The 27679-nt window shown below is 40.2% G+C and overlaps 1 protein-coding gene across 4 annotated transcripts in view; it reads right to left on the bottom strand.

The window, feature by feature from the left end:
- LOC135219349 (uncharacterized) overlaps window positions 1–27679 on the bottom strand; it is a 182991-nt gene that overhangs the window by 28017 nt on the left and 127295 nt on the right. For 2 of the 4 annotated variants that reach the window (XR_010315417.1, XM_064256030.1), the window contains exons 3-7: window positions 19714–19740; window positions 17963–18162; window positions 17062–17270; window positions 11632–11810; window positions 333–460 (exon numbers count right to left, since the gene is read on the bottom strand). Coding sequence is in view for 3 of the 4 variants with exons in the window: in XM_064256030.1 (XP_064112100.1) it covers window positions 333–460; window positions 11632–11810; window positions 17062–17270; window positions 17963–18162; window positions 19714–19740 (743 nt within the window). In the remaining variant the exon portion in view is untranslated. Of the gene's footprint in view, window positions 1–332; window positions 461–496; window positions 2674–11631; window positions 11811–17061; window positions 17271–17962; window positions 18163–19713; window positions 19741–27679 lie in introns of those variants that run through there. The other 2 variants (XM_064256032.1, XM_064256031.1) reach the window with 2 other exon arrangements.

Here is a 27679-nt window from a genome sequence, read left to right on the forward strand (position 1 = left end):
CAGTTCCTGGACTTCAATGGCTTTTGACACAATTCTACATCCAACACAAGTGAGTGATTTAACAATGTATTTTCTTTTTTACAAAATGCTTGTAGCATATAAAAGATTGCCCTTACTCAAATTAAATTCCTGTTTATTTCTTGATGTTTTGTATAATGCAGTCGACATCACAAGAAATCTTAGAACTACTATTATCATGACCACAAGAAGTCTTAAGACTAATATTACCAAGACAAAAAACACAAGTGCTAATGTAGTATATAGTACTTGAAAAGTTCCTAGAAATAAGACCCTGGTTAAATAAAAAAAAATAATAAATAAATCCAACTTACCTTCTTGAGGCCTGAAGTAATATCTGTTCCTTTGTTTATTGATTCGAACAAGGCTGCCCGTCCATCATCTGCAGGTATGACTTTTGGCTCCAGTTTCACCATAGGGGGAGGGGGAGGGATGTTGCCAGCTACCGATAAGGTACCAAAATTAACTACAGGTTCAAAATATAAATGAACAATTTACTGCACTCACTATTACAAACCAGTACAACTCATTAGCAAACTTGGTAATTCCTTACATTAGCACAAAAGCAACACAATAACCAGGCCATAAAAAATATGTTCAATCACTTTACAAATCACTGAAATACTTTTTCCTCTTCATTCAGGCTAAATATCTACATAAAGCATATGAAATACCATATACGTATACTGTTGTGAAAGGTTTTTTATGTAATTAAACAGAGTTGCATATGTATCTGTGTAAGATTTTAATTTCAATGACTTACCAAGTAATCATAATAAATTTATCACCAACACAGGTGTGTGTACATGAAAAGCGCAAACTCTCGTGTACCCAGCAGTTAACATACTGATAGAGCCCTGTCAGCTAAGACACAGCTACAAAACTCTTATGTGAAGACCTGTTCAATTAGCATATAGAGATTAAGTACTCTTGTATTTAGGTTCTTATCACACCTGTGCACAAGTGCAAACTGACTAGGGAGTGTGATTGATATGCATCATACCAATAGTGCTTTATTAAGAGCACAATGTACAGTAATTTTTTTTTTTATTTTTCATACCACAATAATCAAAAGATAAATGCAAAATCTAAGTTCACTTTCCTGTTCTCTATTTCTTATGGAAACTGGTCAATTATTTAAATCAGCAGAAAGAGTAGTCTGCTTTTCACAAAGTTGCCTTATTCTTACAATGACTACTGTTCCATTTATTACAAAGAAGTAATATAGTATCAATTATTATTCTTCAATTTGGTTCACTAATGTTACTGCCACAACAGAAAATATTTCTATATATTATGTGGATTACCTTTCAATGCCTTTGTATGCACACTGAAAACAGTGCAGGAAATTTACTTGGAAAATCACAACTGTAAATGTATTCTTAACCTCATTGTTTTACCCAGCCAAGGCTATCAGTTTAAACCCTAAATTTCATTTAATGCCTCATTGTGACATGAGTGGTTAATGCACAAAGCTTCATGTAAACATTATACTAGTATGTTTATGAATTATGAAAGCAGTATTTCTTAATAGATCCTAAATGAGTCATAACGCAGACTTAAAGGGGGATATTGTTTTACGTATTTCAAACTCATGAAGCACATAATCCAAATACATATTGTTATTCAGATGCTCTAATACTGACATTTGATTACAGCTCTTTAGTATACAAACTGTTCAATCTTTATTAAGGTAACACTTTTAAGGACATTCATGCCTTTCTATATACATATTAATTTGAACATCTGAAGTCATAATTATGAACATATGTTCATAAAATGAACTCACAGAATATAAGGCACTACCAGACATGAAAACCATACACTGCATTTAATCATAACCAAATATACAACAAATTAAATTGATCATGCCATGGATTTAACATCCTTTTCACAACACTTCAATTGATGCAAGTCTTGAAAAACACTTCTAAATGTCACCATACCTTCCTGTAAAAACCTCAAGGAGCAAAGGAATTAGCGAGCTAAAATATACTCTTCTTAGTCATCTTTGATTGCTTTTAAACTTTATGATTTCTTTCAACAAAGGTCATTGAAACAAAACCTTTGAAGTAAGATGGTATAAAAATGTTACTTTACCATAGACAGGAAAAATATATATTAAATAATACTGGCAATAAATTTACTAAATTAAATTTGAGTGCTAACACTGAATAGTGGGTTCATTTAACAGAAAGATATCAACAACCTTTAGAGTTTGAATGATTACAAATCAGGGAGAGATTTCCAAGTGTCTTGATCTAACATTTAAATGATATAGAGTATATATTATGGAGTACCACACGTTCCATGAATATAGTATATGAATACAGTTCTTGTATAAAGTTTTCCATGTTGATATTACATGTAAAGATGATTAAGCATAAAAAAATGCTACAATTAATACTAAGAGTTACATCAAAGGAACAATTAACACTAGGAGTTTGGTATAAGCCAATGATTCACCATAAGCTTCTACTAATTCAATTATTGTGCACAAAAAACCAAATTCGACTAAAGGTAACAAGCAATGTTCTAAGAGCATTAATATAAGTACATAATTTACTGCAAAAGACCCATAAAAAAAGTTACCAAAAGTAATAAATGATACAAAACAAAAAAGCTGAGAAAAGGAAATCCTATAAGAACTCTAGCCTGAAAAAAAAACAGAATTATTAACACCACAAAAAACTTTAAATTTCTAATAAAAAATGTTATTGTTATAATACAATTAAGTTTGTTCATACTTACCTGGCAGATATATATAATTAGAGTGCCCACCCTCCTCCCCTCAGGAGACAAGGGTCATGAATAAATATGAATAGAAAATGGGAATGGTTCCTGATATCCGCCTCCCAGCGGCGGGAATGGGTACTACCACCTGGCCGCCCCACTACGTGTGCCGCGAGTTTTGAAATTCTGTCGGACGTCAGAAATACAGCTATATATATATCTGCCAGGTAAGTATGAACAAACTTAATTGTATTATAACAATAACATTTTGTTCATGAAACTTACCTGTCAGATATATATATAGCTGAATCACACCTTCGGATGGTGGGTAGAGACAGACTAGGATTTTTTAGGAAATTTAAATTAAAATAAAAGATTAACTTATTGGTTCCTTACCTGATAGCAAAGTAGACTATGTGATTACTGTCACCTAAAGCCTGCTTATGCTTTATCAGAGTTTGCCAGCCAGGTTTGGACCTGTAGTGCTGGTGCCCTCTGGATGCTCTGTCAACGGGGACATGACCACAATGTGACAAGACCATCTAGCCAAACATATGGCAGTAACACAGCAACCGAACCCCACCACCTGACCAACTAACCAAAAAAACCCCTGACATTAACACTAAGGAATGGGAGATTTTGCGCAGAAGATCTCACCATCAACCAAAAACACAAAATAAACTAACCTAACTAAGCTAAGGGATAGGGAGAGAGCCACCTTCAGCCCCCAAACTGTGTCTGCCGAAATGTAAGTCCCAAAGAACTACAGTTCTCGTAAATCGTTCTCACATCCCGGAGGTAATGTGAGGCGAATACGGAATTGCTCCTCCAGAAGGTGCTATCAAGAATATCTCTGATAGACATATTCCTTTGGAAGGCAAGAGAAGTAGCTACGGCTCTGACCTCGTGAGCTTTCACTTTTAAAGAGGCTCATATCAGTCTTCTGGCAAGATGAATGAGCCTCTTTAATGACGTCCCTCAAGAAGAAAGCAACAGCATTCTTCGACAATGGCAAATCTGGTCTCTTCACCGAGCACCAGAGATTACCTGAGGGACCTCTTATCTCTTTAGTCCTATTCACATAGAACTTGAGAGCCCTGACAGGGCACAGGGCTCTCTCTGGTTCTTGACCCACGAGACTCGATATTCCTTTGATTTCAAAGCTCTTTGGCCAAGGATTAGACGGGTTCTCGTTCTTAGCCAAGAAAGAAGGGTTCAACGAGCAGACAGCGCTGTCTCCCTTGAAACCCACTAGGCTACTGAACGCTTGGATTTCACTAACTCTCTTCGCCGTCGCCAGAGAAGCTAGGAAAAGCGTTTTTCTCGTTAAGTCCCTTAGAGAAGCTTCATGGAGAGGCTCAAAGGGACTTAGCATCAGATGTTTCAACACCACATCTAGATTCCATGAGGGCGGTCTTGCTTGTGGAATTTTGGTGGTCTCGAACGACCTTAAGAGATCGTGCAGATCCTTATTGTCGGAGAGGTCCATTCCTCTGTGGCGAAAAACGGCAGACAACATACTCCTATAACCCTTGATTGTAGGCACTGCCAATTTTCTGCACATTTCTTAGATAGAGTAAGAAATCTGCTATCTGATTCACAGAGGTCGTGGAAGAGGAAATTCCTTCCTTCTTGCACCATGCCCTGAAGGAGGCCCACTTAGACTGGTAGACAGCTCTTGAAGAGGCTCTTCGAGCATTAGCGATTGCTCTCGCAGCTGCCTTTGAAAAGCCTCTCGCTCTGGCCAACTTTTCGATAGTCTGAACGCAGTCAGAGCCAGAGCGGAGAGGTTTTGGTGAAACCTTTTGAAGCGAGGCTGTCTGAGTAGATCTCTCCTCCAGGGCAACGTTCTTGGGAAGTCCACAAGGAACGTCATGACCTCTGTGAACCACTCTCTTGCTGGCCACATTGGGGCAATCAGAGTCAACCTTGTCCCTTCTGAAGCTGCGAACTTCCTCATTACGTCCCCCATGATCTTGAATGGGGGAAAGGCGTAAAGATCCAGGTCTGTCTAGTTCCAGAGCAACGCGTCCACTGCAATTGCCCCTGGGTCCAGAACCGGGGAGCAATACAGAGGAAGCCTCTTCGTCCTTGATGTAGCGAACAGGTCTACTAGAGGACGTCCCCACAACCTCCATAATTGTTGACAGACTTCCTGGTGCAAGGTCCATTCTGTTGTTAGAATCTGATTTCGGCGGCTGAGAAGGTCCGCCCTGACATTCTGAACCCCTGCCACGAATCTTGTCAGGATCTTGATGCGCCTTGCGTCTGCCCATAGCAGAATTTCCTTCGCCAGGAGAAAAAGGGATCTGGAGCGAGTTCCTCCCTGATTCTTTAGATACGCAAGGGCTGTGGTACTGTCTGAGTTGACTTGAACAACCTTGCTTGACAGTTTTTCTTCGAAGAACTGCAGCGACAGGAATATCGCTGCCAGTTCCTTTACATTGATGTGCCAGGCTACCTGTTCCCCTCTCCAGGAGCCTGACACTTCCTCCCCCCTAGTGTTGCTCCCCAACCGGAAATGGAAGCGTCTGAGAACAACACTAGGTCGGGGCTCGAAGATTTAAGGAGAAGCCCTCTCGTAACTTCTGAGGGTCGAGCCATCTTAAGTGGACTTTTACCTTGTTGGAGATCCTTAGGATCGCATTCAGGTCCTCTTTCGACGTCCATTCTTCCGCAAGAAAAATTGAAGAGGCCTGAGGTGCAGTCTTCCCAGCGAGACAAACTTTTCTAGCGAGGAAATGGTGCCCAGCAGACTCATCCACTCCCTCACCGAACAAGCTTCTCTCTCTAGGAAGGCTGCGACTTTCTCTAACCCCAGTCGCTGACGTTCCTGGGATGGAAACGCCCGAAAAGCCACTGAATCCATCTGAATCCCCAGATACACGATGGACTGTGTTGGGTCAGATGCGACTTTTCGGAGTTGACCAAAAGACCCAGAGACTTTGCTAGGGCTAACGTAAACTGAAGGTCCCTTCAGACACTTCTGCCTCGACGACGCTCCTGATCAGCCAATCGTCGAGGTAGAGGGATATCCTGATTCCTGACGAATGGAGCCACTTCGCTACATTCCTCATAATCATTGTGAAAACCATCGGGGCCGTGCTGAGACCGAAACAAAGGGCTCTGAACTGCCAAACCCTGTTGTCCAAGACGAATCTCAGGTACTTCCTTGAAAGAGGGTGGACTGGGACGTGGAAGTACGCGTCCTGCAGGTCCAGAGACACCATCCAGTCGCCAGGTCTCAAGGCTCCCAGCACCGACTGAGGCGTCTCCATTTTGAACTTGATCTTTTCTACAAAAAGATTGAGCCTGCTCACATCCAGGACCGGGCGCCAACCTGACGACTGCTTCGGCACTAGGAAAATCCTATTGTAGAAGCCCGGTGACTCTAGGTCCAAGACTTGTTCCACCGCTCTTTTTTCGACCATCTGGTCTAACAGATCGAAAAGAACACTTTTCTTCTCTCCCTGATAAGATGGAGAGAGGTCTCTGGGAGTCGATGTTAAAGGAGGAGGATGTAAAAAGGGGATCTTGTACCCCCGCTCTACTATCCTGAGGGTCCAAGGATCCGCCCCTCTCTGCCTCCAAGCCTCCGCAAAGAATTCCAGTCTGGCCCCGACTGGCGTCTGAAGGACGAGATCTTCATTTGCTGGTTTTGGGTTTGAATGAAGCTCTTCCTCTCGAAAACCCTCTCCCTCGAGGAGCTGCTCTCGAGGGGGTGCCCCGCGAAGGGTTTTGACTTTCTTCGGGGGTTTGCTGAATGTCGAAGTGGAAGAAGCTGCTGGACGTCTTGAAGACTGAACCAAGAGGTCCTGGGTCGCCTTTTCTTGCAAACTCTGTGCAAGATCCTTTACCATAGCCTGGGGGAAGAGATGGTCCGAAAGAGGCGCAAAGAGCAATTCCGCTTTCTGAGCGGGAGATACCGACTTAGCGGTAAAATTGCAAAGCAGTGCTCTTTTCTTCAGGAAGGCAGTTCCAAAATGAGAAACTAGCTCCTCCGAACCATCCCTGACGGCCTTGTCCATACATGACAACACGCTGGACAGCTCCCCCAGACTGAGAGAATCAGGACTCCTAGACTGAAGGTCTAAAAAACTCCCAGACACCAATCTAGGAAATTAAAAACATTAAGGGTACGAAGCAGTCCCTTCAAGTGGTGGTCAGTCTCCACCGGAGTCCAGGACACCTTAGCAGACGATAAGAGAGACCTCCTCTGAGCGTCCACTAAACTGGAGAAGTCACCCAGAGCGGACGAAGGAACCTTTACTCCCACATCCTCCTTGGTCTCATACCAAACTCCCCCTTTCCCGGCGAGTCTAGAGGGAGGATGGCGAAAGTGGTCTTGCCCTGATCCTTCCTTCTGGACATAAAGTCTTGAAGCTTCTTAAACGCCCTCTTGGTCGACAGCGATGTCTTCATTTCGACGAATTCAGGGGTCTTAACTGTCTTGGAAGACGAAAGTTGAGAGGGAGGAGACCTAGGGGCTGCCGGCTGGAACTTCTCCCCGAAGGCTGAACGTAACAGCCTAACAAGAACCTTGTAGTCCGAGACAGCTGAAGCTACCGGCTGTTCTTCTTCGACGGAACTCCCTGGACTACTAAGTTCCCCTTCCTCCCTAAGAGGAACTGGAGAACGCCCATCAGGAGAGGGAATACGTCCAGCAGTCTCAATCCTGAACAATGACTTCCGTTGGTTGGAAGTATCCGCTACAGGTACGGAATCGGCCTTACGTCGATCTTTAGAGGTACGGACATCTTGCGAAAGAGTAGCGTCCTTAGAAGCAACGTGAACTGTCTTAACAGAAACGTGTCTACGAGAGGAAGCGCGAGCTTCCTGACGAGAGGCGCCAAAAGCGTCCTGCTTAGCCAAGCGAGCGTCCTGCTTTGCGTCCTCAAAAGCGTCCTGCTTCGCTCGAAAAGCGTCCTGCTTCACACGGCGAGCGTCCTGCGGAGCGTCCTCAAAGGCGTCCTGTCTATAACTCGAAGCGTCCTGCTTCGAACGCCGAGCGTCCTGCCGAGCGTCCTCAAAAGTGTCTTGAAGAGAGCGCAAAGCGTCCTGTCTAGAACGCCGAGCGTCCTGCCGAGCGTCCTCAACCGCTACCTGCCGAGAGCGCAAAGCGTCCTGCTTCGAACGCCGAGCGTCCTGACGAGCGTCCTCTCCTGAGAGAGTAAAAGATCTGCTAGGAGAACGAGAACGTTGACGATCCGGAGGAGGAGAGAGAGACGAGCGAGACGAGAGAGAATGAGGCTGCTTCGTCCTCTTGACGGGCAGCCGAACGTCCTTCCTACGCTTAGGCTCGACTGCTGCTGGGCGAGTCCTCTGAGCCATCAGCGACGTAATCTGGTCCTGAAGGGACACTAGGATATCCTTCGTAGGTGACGAAGGAGCAAAAGAAGGGGCAGGACTGAGTCTGCGAGAAGGCGAGGGGCGAGGGGACGCCTCCTTCCTTCTAGCAGGTACAGCTATCTGCCTCTCAGGTGAACACGCCTGTGCGTGGAAACTAACGTCCTCTTCGTAGAAAGCCTTCCTCTCTTCTGCGGAGGAAAGGCGTCATAAGCGTCCTCTGACGAAAGAGGAGACATAGGACGTGAAGCGTCCTCAAAGCGAAAGGTCCTTTTCAACGGACGCGAGTCTCTCCGAGCGCTCCACCCCTTGCGCGGGGAGGACGCTTCGGAGGACGAAAAGCAATCTTTCAGGACACGCGCTCGTGCGCGCTCCTTGGCAGCCTGGGATTTAGCAACAAGGCCTGCCGAAGGGACGCCAGATCGGTGGGGAGCCCCCGTAACCCTCTTGCGGCTTTCGACATACCCACTCCCTGAGTCCTGGGAGTCCGATAGAGGTCTAGGCCTAGAGGCATTATGGGGCCGATCTGACGCCCCCTCCACAACACTAGGGGCACTAACACAAACTTTCACAGGGCCGGTTTCTAGGGCCAATACTTTAGATTCGAGAGCACGAATAGACTCCAGAATCAGAGAAAGGGTGTTACCTTCTCCAGACACAGCACTGGGGCCCGAAGGCAACAAAACAGGATTAGGTTGAGCAAAATCTACTGGTGTTAGAGGAGGAGAAATGTTACTATCCTTACCTTTAGTAGAACTGCCCTTGGAGGAAGACCTCCTGACTCTATCGCGCTCCAATTTACGTCGATAGGTCTCATACATCTTCCATTTATCATCATCCAAATCCTTACATTCATTGCACCGATCATCAACCACGCAAACATGCCCCCTGCAATCCATACAAACTGTGTGAGGATCAACTGAAGGTTTAAGAAGCCTCACCTTACATTCACTCCTCACACACACTCTGAAACTTCCAGTACTTGATCCAGACATCATGTACCCAGAAAAGCCAATCCAAAATCAAAAACCAATCCACTATTACGCGTGCCAATCCAACAATCCAGAAGTCGATACCAAAAGTCAATCCAGATAATATTAAGCGAGATAATCAAAAAATCCTAGACGGAGGTACTGTAAACAGTTGTTTGCAGCACCGGCGACAGAAAAAATATGAATAGAAAATGGGAATGGTTCCTGATATCCGCCTCCCAGCGGCGGGAATGGGTACTACCACCTGGCCGCCCCACTACGTGTGCCGCGAGTTTTGAAATTCTGTCGGACGTCAGAAATACAGCTATATATATATCTGACAGGTAAGTTTCATGAACAAAACATAAATTTCAAACACACCCTAGTATGATATACTTTAATTACTGACAAAATGCTGAAGGCAATGCTTATGAAGGTGAAGTAAACACATGCTACTACACAGTACAATGGCTTTAAAAACTTGCTCAGAGGGTACTATGCGTTGAAAGCATTTATGTAAAATAAAAACTTTCATACAGTCTTTGTGGACTGTTTTGTCTGCTAAAAATTCAATCCACTGACAATCCTTTTGGAATATGTAAAAAGGAACCTCATTTTCCTAGTCCTGAATGAAATGTATGTTGTGATGCTTATAATAAACTAAAAATGTCCCCCAAGTATGGATTCTTGTCACTGGAAAATTCTTTAAAGGGTGCAAATCAAGAAAGCAGGATTATAAAATTTAAGGGTGCTATTCTTTATTCCATGTGAACTCTTGATCACAAGGCTTAGTACTATATAACAAACTTACATGAAGATAAAGTTTCTCACAATCAAGCAAAAACAAATGTTGTCACAAGGAAGTTGCAAGGAACTTCTAAAAGCTAATTGGATGAAATCCAGGTGCGGAGTTTAATGACTTGTTGTATATACAGATTTATGTTCTCATGTCACTCTGCATGTGCATGTCCCAAGCTCATACCTTTCCAAACCATATTCTAAAATTAACTCTTATGACTAAAATTAAAGAGACATTTATAAAAAACCTAAGTGGTGCTAATTAGAGTCTGATTTATTAGTCATTTTTATTTAATGACTTGGTGAAAATCACATACATATTCCAGGTCTAGTCATACCAGAGTTCAGAACTCAACTTGGGTAAAAACTTTTTGTAGTGTATTCAATGATCAAATACAGGTAAAATTAACTTGACTACAATTCTATTAAGACATAGTAATAAAGAAAATTACAAATAAGCCAGTGATATACCTTGTGCAACTTCTTATTCAAGTTTCTATTAGCACACTAGTACAGCATAATCAACACCTAGTGGTACTTTAAAATGTACTACATAGTCATTCATTATAAAGCAGGTTTAACAGGCATTGTCGAATTAACCATGTATATAGCAATTTATGGATATAGCAATTTATGGATGTTTTCTATTTTCCCGATCCTCTGGCTGGCATATGATGATTATTCTTCAAAATTAGGAGTCATTATCTTTGTTCATTTGTGTATGTACTATAGCACCATTTCATTCTCCTTCAAAGTTCTCCACTTATAACCTAAATTATCTGTTGCCTTGATTTCTTATAAGCTATCAAGAAATTTCTTAAAACATAATATATAAATATTTCAAGGGTTATGTCTGAAGACCAAATTTTTTTTTATTACCTGTAAAAATAGTTTTATTATACTAAAGGAATTTTGAAAATTCTCCTTACTTTGAAAATCAATGAAGGTTTCACTACAGATGAATCCATACTTTTCTTGAAGTATGTATGAGCTTTATTAATACAGTACTAAAAAGATTTATGATAAAATATCAAGAAATATGGCAGCTATTGAAAAGGGTTTAATAACCTTCTACCTCACCAAAAAGTGCTGTTATTGAAGGAAATATTTACAGAAATACTGTGACTAAATACAGAACTTATTCAAAAGAGAACAAAATTATCTGAGCCTATTAGCCACAAGGTTTTTATTATGAAAAGAACAACCCAGAGTGTATATGACATTAGCAATCATTATTTAGAGGCTATGAGTGTAAACAAGCCTTTGCTGACTGTCCTTAAGTCTGTAGATTTTGCAGAAATTCTTCCGAAGCCTGAAAACAAAGGGTAAAAATCTACTGCTTTCATCCACCACATTTATATAACCTTGATCCTTTGGTGACAACCTGTAAATCAGAATAATATTCATTTGTATTACATACTGTACTATGATAGCGCAGAAAGATACCATCCAACCTTGAAGATAAATGTCAGTCCCAACTCTGGATGACACACTATTACGTGGCAGACCTCTCTTTCAGTACTGCGGATTCTATGTGATGTCATACTTAAGACTAAAATTGATGTACATCAAACTGATACCAAAAACCAAACAAAGTTAGAATATGAAAGCGCTGGCTATGAAAAGTATAGAAACAGCCAGATTACGAAGACATACGACTTTCTATTTAATTTTTTTTTATATCTTATTAAAGGGACACAATTCCTGAAAGAAAGGAAACCCCAAAGGACCAAAATAGCTACAAATATCTTCGAATATAACTTACGTGGAGGAGGTGGAGGTACTCCACAATTGGCAGGTGCAGGCTTGAGGTTATTCATGGCATTGCCTCCACGAGTGTTCCAAGAGAGACCTGTCGTATGATGTGCTAAGACATATGACTGCAATTCTTTGAAGACATTATTCCAGTTCTGGACCCATTCAACATGTAACTTATCTTTCTCCCTGCAATAAATAAGCATATCAATAAAGTAACTGTATTAAAACTTAAAGTATCATCAACAGAAAGCTACAGAAGCTACTAAGTTAAGTAATACCATGTAATACCAATTCTGACAATAAAATAATAAAAATCTGGATATCCTATGACATATCATTGCTAAGCATTTTAAAATATCATTATCTCATAACTGCAAATATTTCGGATATATTTTTCGTATGAATTTTACTTCTGAAATTACCAATGTATCTTGCCATTACCCAGACCAGGTCTAGGTAAGGATGACAGAAAAAGATTAGGTGCTTTCCCTGAATAAAGTAATGAACATCCTTCTTTAATGAGAAGAGGTTACAGGAATTGAGATAAAAAATCATGCAGAAGATTTTCATAGCATGCAACATGAGGAAGAAGCAATTATACTTAATTCAGCAACATATAAAACGTTGCCTTTGAATAGCAATGTCGGATGTCATGACCTGGGTGGGTCATGCATCCATCTAAGAGAAAGGGGTTGTCTTTCATGCAAAATTTTATGATTAATGTACCTGAAGATCAGAGACAGCACAAATAAAAAAACGAAGAGAAGGCAGAGTTAATAACAAAGCCTGCCGTTTCAAAAGTAAACAAGACAAAATACTTTTGCAATCAGTAAAGAAGAGCAGTACTGTATTTCAAAATGAGAAAGATAAAAGTCCATAATAATCTTAACAATGGGAAGAAGTAAGGAATGCAAGTACAGATTTGTTCAAACTGATTTTAGTGGTGCCCCTAACTTGGGCAACCAGAAGGCTACGTACATTACTTGACTATATTCACAGTTTTTTATGTGACTAGAACCAAAGATGTTGACAGTCCTTTTAGTGAGCCAAGACCTACTTTTCCCAGTAATTTTCTAGTTACATGATCTAGGACAGTTACAGTTTTCTAGTCTTTACTAGTGCCATGATTGTTGGTCCACAAAATAAAGTTTAGTATAGAGACGATGCTACACTTCCTTAAAACTATAGCTCAGACCAGCCAATCTCCTCAACGTCTCCTGTCCTCGATTTGCTTCACAAAGGTATTGTTGTACTTTATGATTCTGAAAATATGATAATACTTACTGTTACTTTTGACCTACACTTTTTTCTCACAGCACTTGTAAATAATATGTTGTAAAAAACAGGCAAAAAACTGGATACTGTTTGTACGGCTTCCTATGATTTACAGAGACGATGGTATCAAGAGAAAATGCTTCATAGCTTTTGTTATACCACTACTTGGAAGATATCCTGATTGGTTATCTCCTGGATGGTATACTTAAACATGTTATTTTCATTAACACTTTTATTGCCTGCACCAAAGAACTATTACATGAACAACTTTTTATTGTTTTCATCGTACATCTCGTCAATATCATTGATACAAAGCTTATGTTTCAGGCTGGCTGTAATACCACTGTCCTTTAGCCTGCAGGTTGTAACTGACAACTTCCAGACCTTAACAGCTCATCTAGATTGCATTCTTAGAAGACAAAATAGCTGCACTACTCATTTGTTTCTACTACGGTTTCTTATGAAAGAAAATTATGCTTACTTCCTAGGATACCTGAATTTAGAGCTGGTGAAAATCTCAGAAGTAGAAAACAATAATTCTTATTTCTTTTTATAACTGAGTAGTACTCCACAGATTAAAGTGTCATGCACCACTGCCTATGGTTTTCTGAATTGACAACAATTTTTGTAAAGATTAACTTGTTTGTAATTTTTCTCTCACTATATTTCCTATTTCCTAGCAAAAGCATACTATTTTGTAAAAGATTGATTTGATAGTTAATGGGCTATAGTATTAGGCTTGTTCAATAAGCAACTGAAATCTAATTTTTCAGTAACTTGTTATAGTATTTGAAAATCTTTGCATGGTAGATTTCAGAAATTATAGGCTGTTTGAAATAAAAAATGTCAGATGTCTCTGGCCACTCAGTTCTGTCTGATAATATCACTCGGTCATCTCTGGTGAGCGCAATCATAAGGCAGAAGCTTAACTGCTCCAAAGGTACACATTAATTAGTCTCTTGCATCTGAGAGATATATAAAATACATCTATCATTTTTATAAATTATGGATGCTTACTCTTGTCTTCAGTGACAGTGATAATAGCGCTGCCAATCTTGATACCATAGGCCCTTTGTCTTGCTACTGACGGTTAGCAAGAGACTTTGTAATGTTGTGAACAAATTGGTCACTTCGTGAAACAAAATACTAACTTTAGTAGAAGGAAAATGAAGAAGAGCCCTCACTATGAAATACCAAATTGCTAAAAGAATTGAACTGATGTACTGAAAAAACTGGAAATGGAAAAAATAACTATCGAATAATGGCAACAAAATTCAAACCTCAACACAGGAGAAAGGGAAAAAAAAAAAAAAAAAAAAGTCAAGCTGGCTAAGATGGACACTGCTATTTAAATGGTGCATTTCACAATGCCTTTGTGGGTGGAAGCCCTTCTCATGTTCATTTGATGTAAAAGAAGGGAAATAAATTTTACCGAGGAAAATAGATTACAGGAGCCATGGGGATTTGGGAGTGGGTGGTTGAAAAACTTCACTGCCTATCATCAAATCAAGCAACTAGGTGTCTGTCTAGTCAGCTAAAGGTAACAAATGATGAAAAAAAACTTTCAAACAACTTATTCTGACCTGCAATTTGAAGCACAGCAAAACTTACAATGCAGATGAGATTGTTCTAATTCATACAGCATGCCTGAAAGAATTCTGGCATGGGCATGTTAAATGACTGTTAAAGATTAAGAAAAAAAAAGTGTAACAATCCCAGTGTATGATCAAATACGTACCTAGAGAGTGCTCCAATTAAAATAATTTTTTGCTGTCAAATAATTACAGTGGCATCTATGTGGTATTATGGGAAAAGTAATGCCTTAAAGACTGTAGTAACTTCTTTTTGGTTCCTTAACTACCCTGCCCAGACAATCAAGGACTTCATCTTGGTAGAAAACTTTGGAACTAGTAAAAGGACTCAGTCTTGTCATATGCTTGCTAACAATGTCAACTTCTTTATGTAATCCATGGACTGGAGTGTTATCCAGAAATTATTAGAGATCATGAAAAACTCATGGCTTGGTACTATGTACCAAGAGGATACAATTGACCTTGAGGAAACTGTGAGTACTAGGGATGATGATATACAACAATAAAACATCATGCAGATTGTCACTATGTAGTGTCCTGAGCAAGATCACAGAGCCAAATATTGTTGAACTAGTGCAACAAGACAAGACTGATGCACCAATGGCTTCAGAATGATAGAAGAACAGATCATCTAGAGTTTCAACAACTTTGGGGTGTCCTAGACAAAGGAGGGCAATAACAAAGATGAATAAAAAAGAAACGATACAGGAACTTGGAAGATCACATCAGAAACTTTGGACACTACAATCAAAATTTGTTGAGAAATATTACTTCAACAGTTCAGATGTATGCAATTCAATGCCATGTTGTGCAGACTTCTAGGCTAAGAGAACACAGCTCACCATATAATCTATGACCTGTTTGGAAAAAAGCTAACTTGAGCTGCTGCCTCCTCATTTATCACTCCCTTCCCAATGGCCCTAATGGCCCCAGAATCACCACCTTCATGATCCCTACATCTTCAGGATGCCAGTACTAAGTGCCACCTCTCGGAGCTGGGCTTTTATAAGTTTGATGTTCTGTTGAAAATCCTGACCCTTAAGAGATCGATGAACTTGAGAGCTCGGATGTCAGTGACTTGAGCCTTGAAATTTATTAATTTGGAACACTTGTAGGTTGATGATCCCAAAGCTTAAGAGTCTGTAACAGTTTACTGCATTGGATTTCTCTCTCTGCTAAAAACTTGGCCCCCAAGTAAATTTATGCATTGGGAAAAGTTGAAGTAAGGTGAGAGACAGGTTGAAATGTTATGAGCTTTTTTAGCATGTCTTTAGGTACTAAAGACTGAAGAGTCTGTAACAGATCACTCTACTGCTTTGGATCCCTCCCTACTGATAACTTGGCCTGTAAGTTACTTTATTCATACACAAAATTTGAAGGTGAGAGACAGGTTGAAATGTTATGTTCTATTTTGGTGTGTTGTCTTCAGGCATTACATGTTTAATCAAGAACCTTTTAGAAATAATATTATGTAGTGGCAATGGTAGTAGTATTTACTGGTATAAATTATAGTTGACCATCAGAATGCTGGCATCTGGGAATATAGGTGAGCTAGTTTATTGGACTGCTACAGAGTTGGGCTAAAATATAATCAGAAAATTCATGAGATTGTCTTATGTGGCAACTCTACCCCTCCAGCCTCACCTTTGACTACATTAGTTCCTGCATGTTTGCACATGTGAACACCTTTTCTGCAAATACTACGTATCTTCATCAACCAGCTATAGCCTACAGCATCTTTGTGATTCCAAGATAACACTGGATAATGACAATGATCACCTTAAAGGACAGAAGTGTTCTCTTAAATTCACAGTGACCGAGTCGGAAAACAAAATAACCAAACAAAATATGAGACCGAAGCTTATCTTCCTTAGTGTGTTATCTGCCACGAACAATCATGAAGGATGCTTCCTATAAGTGGAAGCATATGAATGCAAGTGCTGTAATAATAAAAAAAGAAATGTAGATATTTAAGTTAACCAACTGGAAGGAATGAATACTATACATATTCCAAAAGCAATAACATATTTCATGACATCCCGAAAAAATTTCCGGATGAAGCCGTTCAAAATGTTTAAGGTTTCATCACTTACATCTTCAGCATGGTTGGAAGGAAGGAATTCAGTGTGTGGAATTAAGTATCCCACATAGAAAACTTGAACAAGTGGTAAGTAAATAGGCAAGCCTTATGAAAAGAAATGAGATGATAATATAGAAGACAGTGGAATCTTGTGAGAAATACAAACATACAGAGTAATTTTATGAATATGATGCAAAACTTCTTAAAAACAATATGGCTGAGAAAGATTCATGCTCAAGTCCAGCATTATGTGCATTAGTGAGATAATACAAACCCTATCTTTCAAACATGAATAAGCATACAGGTTACCATGAATTATCAATATGTATATGGTTAGGAAATAGTTTCAGAAAACATTGCAGAGAGTAAAGGCCCCTTGGTGCTTCTTAGAAAGCAGATTAGTATAACAACCATAAAATTTGTGGAATAAATAAAGGTAAGTATACAACAAACAAATTCAGTAACACTGGAGAGAGAGATTAAACATTACCTGTATTCTTTTAGAACTCTATTGGTGTAGAAAATAGCAGAATCTCCCATTTCTTTCACATAAGGACCAGGAGCTGGAGTAACTGCTACCCAGGATAACCCTGGAATGGACTCAGAAACAGCAGAGAGATGGTTGAAGAGAGGAGACTGCCGTTTTGACTCACGGAAGGCGATAACTTCTTGAATCTTCTTCCCAGTTGGTTCCAGCACCTGCACAGCAAGGACAGAACAAGTAAATTATGTATTTGAGAAGGACAGTTCAATACAAATGAGAATCTCATTTACGAACTGTCAGTTGAATCTAGGTAAATAAAAATAAATTTGTAAGACCTACTAATTTACTACTATTAAACACAAGGCTAAGAAAGTTATTGAAAAGGTTGTACTGGCAAGCAGCACTGCAAATGAATTAAAATGAGCCCCTGAATTGGCAAGGTAAATTAAATTCAAGTAGTACTTTTAAAACTACCTTTGCTGTTGGTATACAATAATTTTGTGCAAAAGTACTCATTAATCCTATAATACAGTAACTAATTTCAACAGGGGACATTTCAGCTATTTTACAGCAAAAAAGAGGTCAAACTATTAATAAGTGAAATACATCACAAAGCACTATGTATCCATTTTGGAATACCACAATGAACAGTACCTTGAAAGTCAGAATGACACTTACGGTACTAATCTGACTTCAGTATTTAGCACTTCAAGTGAAAATTGACATATACATACAGGAAAAAGGCATTGAAGGTATGAAGTTTGTAACTATTACTACTTTGTACAGAGAGAGAGAGAGAGAGAGAGGAGAGGAGAGGAGAGAGAAGAGACTAGGGAGAGAGAGAGCGAGAGAGAGAGAGAGGAGAGAGAGAGAGAGAGAGAGAAACATAATTGTGAATGAATGTTACCTGTGGTAACTCTGTATCTAGGGGTCGCTGGCTCTTGGAAGCCATAACAAGGAAGGCTCGCTGGTTAATGAAAGTCTCCTGAACTAGTTTGGCAATGGTTGCAACATCACCACCAATTTGGTTGCTGCAGTCCACGAACACCTTAAATGGCCCTGAGAGCAAGTCATCGTATGCCAGGACGTATGGGACTGTACACTCCTCTGAAAATGAGTTATAATACCACATATTTAAAAAAAAAAAAAAAATTTCATTCATACTCATATTACTCTTTGCAATTGAAAATTTACTCAGATTAAAAAATGAGTTATCTATCTATCTATCTATATATATATATATATATATATATATATATATATATATATATATATATATATATATATATATATATATATATATATATATATATATATATATATATATATATATTATACATATAAGTTTAAACTCACTTGTTTGAACTATTTCAATCTTGTACCCAGTCAGTTGGATACGTACTGTAATTTTTAACATGTGCATGGTTTAAAATCTGACCATTTGACTTTTGATTGCGTCAAAAGGATAGGTACACTATTGCAACCATCATTCAAGTGCTCTCGAGTCCTATGAATTTGTAGAAGCACTACATCAGCCCTACACTGGCTCAAGCCAGAAACTAATGAGGCTTTTTGGAAGCCTTAGTATTTTATTCTGTCTCAAGTACCTCTACTATTTTCACCCACAAAGGATCAAAATCCAATTAAGCCAGTCTGTATTTGGCTTCTTGGGCATAATAGGCTACACGCCCGTAATTCATCATCTATACTGACAAGTTACAAATTACCGAGATAAAATTACAAGCACTACTGGAACTATCTAACACAACTGGTTTTCAATGCCTATAGCTGAAAATCAAGGAAATTTATATAGTATGAGCAATGTCTTTAAACCAGTACAAACAACAAATGAAAATTCTCTACTAAATGATCTCAGATGTGTTTCTGGATGTCAAACCTGGTAGCGCACTATGATGGCAATGGAATAAATCCTTCTACAATATACATACATTTTAGAGAAGAAATATGCAGCACCAAAAACTACTTACCATTCTTCAAATGCTAACAACCTACTACAGAAGCCCCCTACTACTTGCAAAGTAACTTTAAAGAAAAAAAAATCACTGCAAGACAGCAAAGACATTTGGGATATTCTGATCAAATTAAATGATCTTGTCCAGAGAATTACAGTGTGTACCATTGTACTTAGGAAAAGCACATATAAGGGGGCTTATTAAAATGTAACACTCCAAGCCAATACCTGAGTACATTTCTTTACTGCTGACAATGATTTATAGCTGTTGGAAGATGCAACATAAAAGAAGCTTTTTATTTGTCTAGGCAGAATAAACATCAACACAATATTTTTCAAGTGACTATTAACGTGCAAAAGCTTTTAGATGGTTATGTTGACAATGACTAAAGGGTTGGGCATTTTCAAATCACTCAAAGTTTATTAAATGACTGTATGTAACACGGTTAGTGGGATTAATTACAAAATGACAATCTCATCCCGAGGATTTATAGATCTTCCAACAGCCTTTCTTTTAGGATTTATGACACTCACTTATCTGCATAAAAAAAAAAAAAAAGGAATTTTGGGACTATGTAAGAGGCAAAAGAAAAAAGAAAAAGAAAAGAAAAATAGCCTGATTCTAATGGGTGCCACTGGTAATGGGGCCACACAGAACAACCATTTTACCATTTGCAGACACCTACCACCCCAAATCAAGCCATCACGTCGTTCTGAAAAGTGCGACATATAGTAGTACACACAGCAGTGAATATAAAAATTCTAATACATTAATTAAATCACTGTCTACACTGTTTAAAACAGACATAAATAACTTGAGTGGACACACAGAAGATGTTGATGATGTATAAACACAACAGCTCAAGGCGAAGATATGAAGAGAAAATAATTTGTAAGTTGAAATTTAACAGCACATTAAAAAGCATTTTAAGATAAGTAATAAAGATAAGCCATAGAAAGAAAAAACAAAATCACAAAGAAAACACATCGAAACCTAACCAAGAATGTTAAACATTTGAAAGCAAATACATTCTGAAATAATAAAAATAAATAGCAAGAACTACTGAAGATTGCAAAAGGAAAAGAACTTTAATTAACACTTGCTTAAGGCTCATCGAAATTCATTGTGAAGTAGAATGGATGTGGAAATTTAGTAAAACTTAAGTAACTAAAGAGATTAAAAGAGCACTCATCACACATTGATGAGGTTACTATACAACTAAACTTTGCAGTTGCGTAAGAAAATCCTTTTTGCAAAATAAATAAGTAATGAAAGTTAAAGCAACTTCATTAATTTTGGCAATATAATGTAATTTAGGAAAGCAGAAACTAATGAGAATGTGTAACTGTTATAATGAATTGGCTAGTATACCACAATACATTCAAAATTTTATGGCACAGCAACAAAATGTCTGCACGCAACATTCAGTGTACAAAAACCCAAACTCGTTAGAGCTTAAAACTGTCTGCATAAATCTGAGGGGATATTTAGAGGGGTCCCAACACAAGAAGGGGGAGAGGGAATCTGTAGGATTACTTCTGTGAGGTTCTTTAATAAATTTTCAAGGAGCACTGACTGACGAGGTTGTTTTACAATTTTTTTTACTTCCTTTGCTTTTGTAGCACCAATACCCAGAGCATCATTGGTCATCCACTTCAGTTGACTCACTACCAGGTGTCTAATTCATAGGTTAATCAACCAAGGGGCAATGGATTCTGAGAATGTGCTCATATTATTCTGTCCTCATCCAGGATTCAAGTAAAGAACCTCTCTCTCTCTCTCTCTCTCTCTCTCTCTCTCTCTCTCTCTCTCTTCTCTCTGCTCTCTCTCTCGCCTCTCTCTCTCTCTCTCTCTCTCTCTCTCTCTCTCTCTCTCTCCTTCCTTCCAGGTTTTTTTTTTATCACTGACAATATATATTTAACTTTGATATAAAACTCTAACCCTATACTGGCAAATAAAAAGAGACAAGGGAGTAGCATCTAAATGAAGGAAAATGTGTCCCTCCTGACGAAGCAAACCTCGCAAACTACGGTCTGATTAATTGAGCTCTGAAACTGCACCGTAATTATAAACCACAGCCTCATCAAGAAAAGCGACTACTCCAATATCTGATTTCACTGAAGGAGAACTGAATGGAAAAAAAAAACTGAAGCAGAAATGAATGAAAAAAAGCCCTCAAGCCAATGGACGCAGAATAAAATATTTATCTTCCAAACAGCTACGGCATTGATTCCCAGTAGAGTGAACACGTATCTAAATATCAATTGCTTTTGAAAAGGTGGTATTACTACCCCAAGGAGGGTTTGATGGATAGTACACGGTTGGCATTTCCTTCATAACTTATGTAAAAACTTCAGCCAAAATGCAGAATATGTGCCTCTTGAAACTAGTACAAATTTTGCAAAAAAAAAAAACTTTGACGAATTGCGTTCATAAATGATCAAAGCGTTGTAACTTGTTCAGACATTTGTCCAACTGCATGATGCTCTATAAGGTTGAATAAGATACAAAATAAAACATCAAAAATCGCCATTGAACTTACAAAAAACCCACATGAACTAACAAACGACTTATATAAGCACATCTTCAAACAGTAAGTAAAAATGATCTCCAACAAGTAAATAGTTTTTTTTTTACTTCTTCATCGGCGTCGCCCGCCTCCCCCCTTCGGGTTCCTTATCACTTGTTACCTTAACTGAAATATAAAAATAAAAAAACGTATACTCCGAATACCATCAACAAGCTCCAGCATGCATTTATAGCAACGGTTTCTTCACAGGAAATGGCTGATAATGGAACACACATCCGCTTGGAGCCGAACGAAAGGCCACACAAAGTAGCGACATTTTTCCGAACTTCTCTTTTCAACACTGGCTGGTCGTCAGTTGTCGATCCATAAAAGATTCTACAGAGTTCGATCGCATGGAAAACAGACCTTGACAAGTTGTCATGCAATTTTGGTCAATGTCACGACGAATAGTCACAGCACGATCATGAAGAAGAACAGGTAATTTAGCACACACACACACACACAGAGAGAGAGAGAGAGAGAGAGAGAGAGAGAGAGAGAGAGAGAGAGAGAGAGAGAGAATCTTCTGAACGGTTCTACTTTGGTGAGACGAGGATTTAAATGTCAGAGAACTGACCGCTCACAAATTCTCTCTCTCTCTCTCTCTCTCTCTCACGGTTCTGTCCCACGACATATGACTGACAATTGGGCATCGAAGCCATTCTTCATGTCAACAACAACACAACGGGTTTAACATAATGTGCTAAGATCAATTTGTTTACTGTTTTTATTTTTGGTGAGAAAAAATTAACTGAGTAAAGGTTTTGGGCTAAGTCTTAGGACCTGGCTCATTTGGAAGTTGACAAGTCCCCGGGCAAGATTCACTGAAGCACCCAAGGTCTACATATCATGGAACCGCCTCTCAGATGACAACACTGAGTTTGCCACAATTGGAAGTCGACCATAACGGTACGATGCGCATGGGAGTCGACACTAATAGGGTACGATGCACTTGGGAGTTCATTAGAGCAAGGTATGGCGTACCCGGAAGTCGACGATAACACAAAGTCAATAATAAAATACTACGCAAGCAAGAGTCCACAATCACGATGCTAGGATGTAACCGAGAGTTGACAACGCAGGGTACGAAGCACCTGCGAACTAACAGGGCATGATGACCTGGCCATCAGCAGTAAAACGAACCTATCACAGCTGCGTCGAAAAACTCTTGTAATATACCTAATCAAACACTTCCATACGTCCTTGGCAAGCATTTACACACACCTGTCCAAACAAATCATACTGAATGGAAAACTGACAATAAGAGTTAATAATTCTGAGAGAAAATACAGACGAAAAACGACTAAAAACTATTGGCAATCTAGAAAATTATTCTCGTTATATTCTACTTGTTACTTGTCAATATATCAGACCTTATGAGTAATAAATCTTAAGCTAGGAACTATTAAGAGCCGCATTTTAATGGTACTATGACACACCTACCTGTCATTTCCTCGGAGTAGTATCTGTCGTGGATCCCTGGATAAAAAATGTAAATGATCTGCACACCGAATGTCAAAACTGACGAACTCACGCCACCTTAATTCACAAAGCAACACCCGAAAAAACTATTTTACTATCTCTCTCCCTCACACAAAAACACACACGATCAGCACGGAGTTCAGATAGGAACAGACACACCCGGGTAAGGCGATGTGGAGAACTCGATGGTCTCAACCGAATGCCTTAATCGGCTGAGCCGGGCGAGCATCATGACGAACTGGCAACTATGACGGTGAACGGTTAAAGGGACACGTGCTAAGACCAGCATAAACGACCTATTGACACGTAGTCTGAGCCACACATCTCAAGAGTAATTTTTATAAATTCCCGATAAAGTAAGCGTGAGCTGAGTCACGGAATTATTCTGTGGAAAAAAAGTGAAATGTAAGACATGGCAACCACCGAAGCCATTGCAACACACCACCTTCACGTTCACTACTCACGTTATAAGGGTTTGTACGCTTCGTAATCTATTAATAGCGTTAACTAGCACATACTTAAGTTCACTGAAGCGGCGGTTTCTCAGGTATAATCTATGCTTTGCTAACCACGCGAGGGAGAGAGAGATTTTTCTGTACAAAAAAGACCTCTTGTCATTCTACTAACATACATGGCCTGCATCTCTGATGTACCTAGGTAACTGTACGCACCCCTTCCCCAAAATGACTCATGATAACCTCCCACCAAAGAGCCACCTGTGGTTGAAAAATTCCACTATCACCTGCGCACGTCCAAGGCGGTTAATGACACTCTATTAGCATAGACATCCGCAAGTAGAGAAGGCATAAGAACAAGTTCAACAATAGCTATGACAATGACTCCGTGCTCATTTTCAATTACAAAAGGAACAACTGAAACAACACAATGGGGCACAGGTCAGATTCTCGTGACTGCCCAGTTGCAGATGCATGCAAAAACGCAGAGAGAGAGAGAGGAGAGAGAGAGAGAGAGAAGAGAGATTAAAACTATTTATCAACGTAGATATTTGAACTGAATCGTCTGCCACGCCATTCACCCAACATCAAGCACTGCTCTTCTTAACTGCAAGTCAGTGAAATAAATAGTGGGAGTAGAGAAGAGGTAGTTCCGTTAACATGGAGGTTTTGCTTCGAAGATGGATAGCACTCCAAATCCGCTACATACTCGGGACGCAAAACTTACTAGGAAAATTTCCTTCTACGATCGCTAAGGGAACAACTGAATTTAACCCACAATCCTAATACTTTACCAAAAAAAAAAAGGTAAAGCTTTGGAAACACAGTAGAGAATTGAACGCGTTGTAACATACATGTTTACAAGGGCACGGGTCTTGACAATATCGCAACTTAATTATCAAGGAATATTGTCATTATTTAAGATCACGATATGAAAACCATATTAGGGAACTGTCATTAAAATGAGTCAATTTGAAAAGGATACCACGAATGGGAAGCCACCTACGAGCTATTTTATGCACATAAGAAATCTGCGACCTCGACCTTTGACTCGCAAATAATGCATCAATATAAAAAGGCCACGTTACAAAAATGCAGCTGACTACAAAGCATTCCAGCTTCTGAAAACCTGGAACATTGGCCTTGAACCTTCGCAAGTTAAACATCTCGAACGTTTGCTTTGAACCTCGGAATGATCTGTGTCAAGCGGCGAATTATCTCTAGAAGATCAATTTGAAAAATGAGAAAAACTTTTACCAACAACCAGACTGACTGACAAGGGACCAGATATACAAACTGGAAAAAAAGGAATAAAAACAAAACTTACGAGATATTCAACAAATCCGTTGATTAAGTTACTTTGGGGTCACTTCATCTCATGAGATCAACTTTTAGCTAAGAGATGACAGGAGCAAAAATAAATGGGATTAACTTCAACTCGACTGCTTGATGCTTGTGCAGCAATCTCAATAATCTACAATCTTGAAGTTTATAAGAGAATTCTGCTCAAGTCAGCGTTCTCTTCATTTAAATGTACTCATCTGTATCGTTCCAAACAGTTTAAACACTTACGTGACAGATTGTAAATTAAGAGGACACTCCATTCCGTGTTTCTACTGACTGAATAAAATCATTATCAGATTCGTATAAGAGAGAGAGAGAGAGAGAGAGAGAGAGAGAGAGAGAGAGAGAGAGAGAGAGAGAGAGAGAGAGAGAGAGAGAGAGAGAGAATCTGATGCAAGGAACTTTATATGACCAAAAGCTACAGTATCCATTTTGATACATAATATTTTGTCCACTTCTTCGCAATGAAGGTAGACTGACCTTGTTGTAGGAGGCCACGATGCGAGCCAGGCCTCTTGTGTTCAAGAAGTTCATGAAGGGCCTGGTCTTTCATGAAGCGCCCTTCACCTTTTGAGGTGGGGGGAGGCGGATGGTAAACCACAGTGTGCTCATTCTCGAGAGAACTGTCGTCATCGATCTTTTCACTTCCGTCGACATCATCTTCGCTGATGCTGTCGTTGGTTTCTCGACGAGGGCCCTTTTTTCTCACGGTCGTTTTGCGGTCGTCTCGAAAGCTCGGATGGTGGCGGGGAGGAGCAGCTTCTGCCTTGCGGTGCCTGATGCTATGAGGAGGAAGATCCCGCGACTCTCTCATGGGGGAATGGGTTCGACTTTCCCTCCTCCAATCAGGACTGTGGCGATGCCCACCACCGTCCTCATCTTCGTAAGAGTCACTGTCACTCGACACTTCGCGTTTGATATCATCTCTCTGACTCGTGCCACTGTCACAACCGAGGCGCTCATCATTCACATCGGAGTGTTCGTAAGACCGATCTCCCACAAGAGAGAGACGTCTGTCGCCCCTTCGTCGATCCTCCCTGACGTTTGGACGTCGTTGACTCCATTTTTTCACTTCGCAACTTACTACCTGATTGCCCGCGAATTCCTTCCCATCTCTTTGACGATAGAAATGATTTCGATATGCCCCCTCAACGGGTGACTGGCGTTTCACATTTCCTTCGTCCACCCGGTGGCGGTTCCGGAGGTTTTCGAAAGTTTCAGGTTGATCTTTCCCGGCTGAGAGTCGACACGACGATCTATCCCCATCCCTCTTCTGTAAACGTCGAATTCTGCCAAAAACTTCCTTGAGCTCGCTGACATCGTCTCCGTGTTGGGCTGACAGTTTGTGAGGGGGCAACATGAGGGGTGGGTCGTGGGGTCTCTCTGTAGTACCCTCAGCCTTGACATCAGAACTTCCGACGCGACTAGAATTAGTAGTTGGGTGTTTCCATAAGACTTGACTCCTTTTCCTTGGCCTGTTGTCCGTGTGTCCTGCTTTGGGCGTGGGATTTCCATGGTCACCCAATTTCGTTTTCAACGCCGGGAGTGTATGAACCTGAGGGGGTTTGGCATACGACTGAATAGAAACGGACGAATTTGTACGATTTCGACCAGACTCATTTTCATACGGGTTTTCCTCGCCCGTCTGATCTTGCTTGCTGTTTTGTCTTTCACTAAATTGTCTGGACGTTCCACTCGATGGCTTTCTACCAGTACTCTCCCTCGAGAGATTCGGCAACAAATGATCTGTATTATTCTGTTTCCTTGGTGCTGTCAGAGAATGTTCAATGCCTCGATTTACTCTTGGGCTATTGGAAGCAGAATGCCGATGTGATTCGACTTGCTCCACATAACAGCTACACTGCGAACAACAATCGCTCAAAGATGATGTGGAGGAGGGCCTCGACGTCGAGTGGGACGGATGACGACTGCGAACTTTTCTCCAATCGACGCTGTTCATCTCACCTTTTTGGGAAAAGATTTCCTCTTCCGATGCCACCTCCTCCTCATCACTCAAGTTCAAACTACCCTTGAGTTCAGTGTTCTCAATCATTCTGGCCGAGAGAGCGCCACGAGCACCTCTGCTGTTTCGACCTCTGCTGTAAACATGATGAAGACCCTCATCAAGGTGCCTCTCTTGGCTGAAGTCTCCTTCATCACTTTCTCTGAGAACTGCCGGCAACACTTTTAACCCTTGTTGAACTCTTTGTACGTTTCTGACACTGGAGGCACCCTCATGGCCATTACGTTGATATTCTTTGCCACTGGCCCGTCCACACCACCCACTGCCCTTAGAAGTCTCCTGATGTGGGCGGTGATGAGGCGACGACGTTTGACGACGCGACTCGTTACTCGACGAGGCTCCCATCGCTGCTTAGGGATGGCAGGAAGAGGAGGTCCTACACAGCCGTTTTTTTGGCATTCAGTCACGACATGACTGATGCGTTTCTTGAAAAGCCCATTTTTTCGATGAACCAAACGATTCAGATACGAACATGGCAGATAAAATGATCCGGCTGTAGAAAACTCTCGCACTGAATCTGTTTCAAAGATATTATGAAATCACTAACAACTACAAATGAATTCCTGCCACTGGTTGTCTCATGTCACTTGACTTATTCGTCATTTCCTTTGAGTCGTAAGGCACTTGCGATCAAGCAACAATCCTGCAGTCATTTTTCGGAGTAATGATCGGACACACAAATTTCGGCACCTCTACAATGCAAAGCGAAAAAGCGAAGAAAACTATTCATAACCAAAATTCCGGGTGAAATGTTAAAATTTTATTTCTATGTGGCAAC

This window comes from Macrobrachium nipponense, chromosome 1 (genome assembly GCF_015104395.2).
Source record: "Macrobrachium nipponense isolate FS-2020 chromosome 1, ASM1510439v2, whole genome shotgun sequence".
In the NCBI taxonomy this organism is placed as follows: Eukaryota; Metazoa; Arthropoda; class Malacostraca; order Decapoda; family Palaemonidae; genus Macrobrachium; species Macrobrachium nipponense.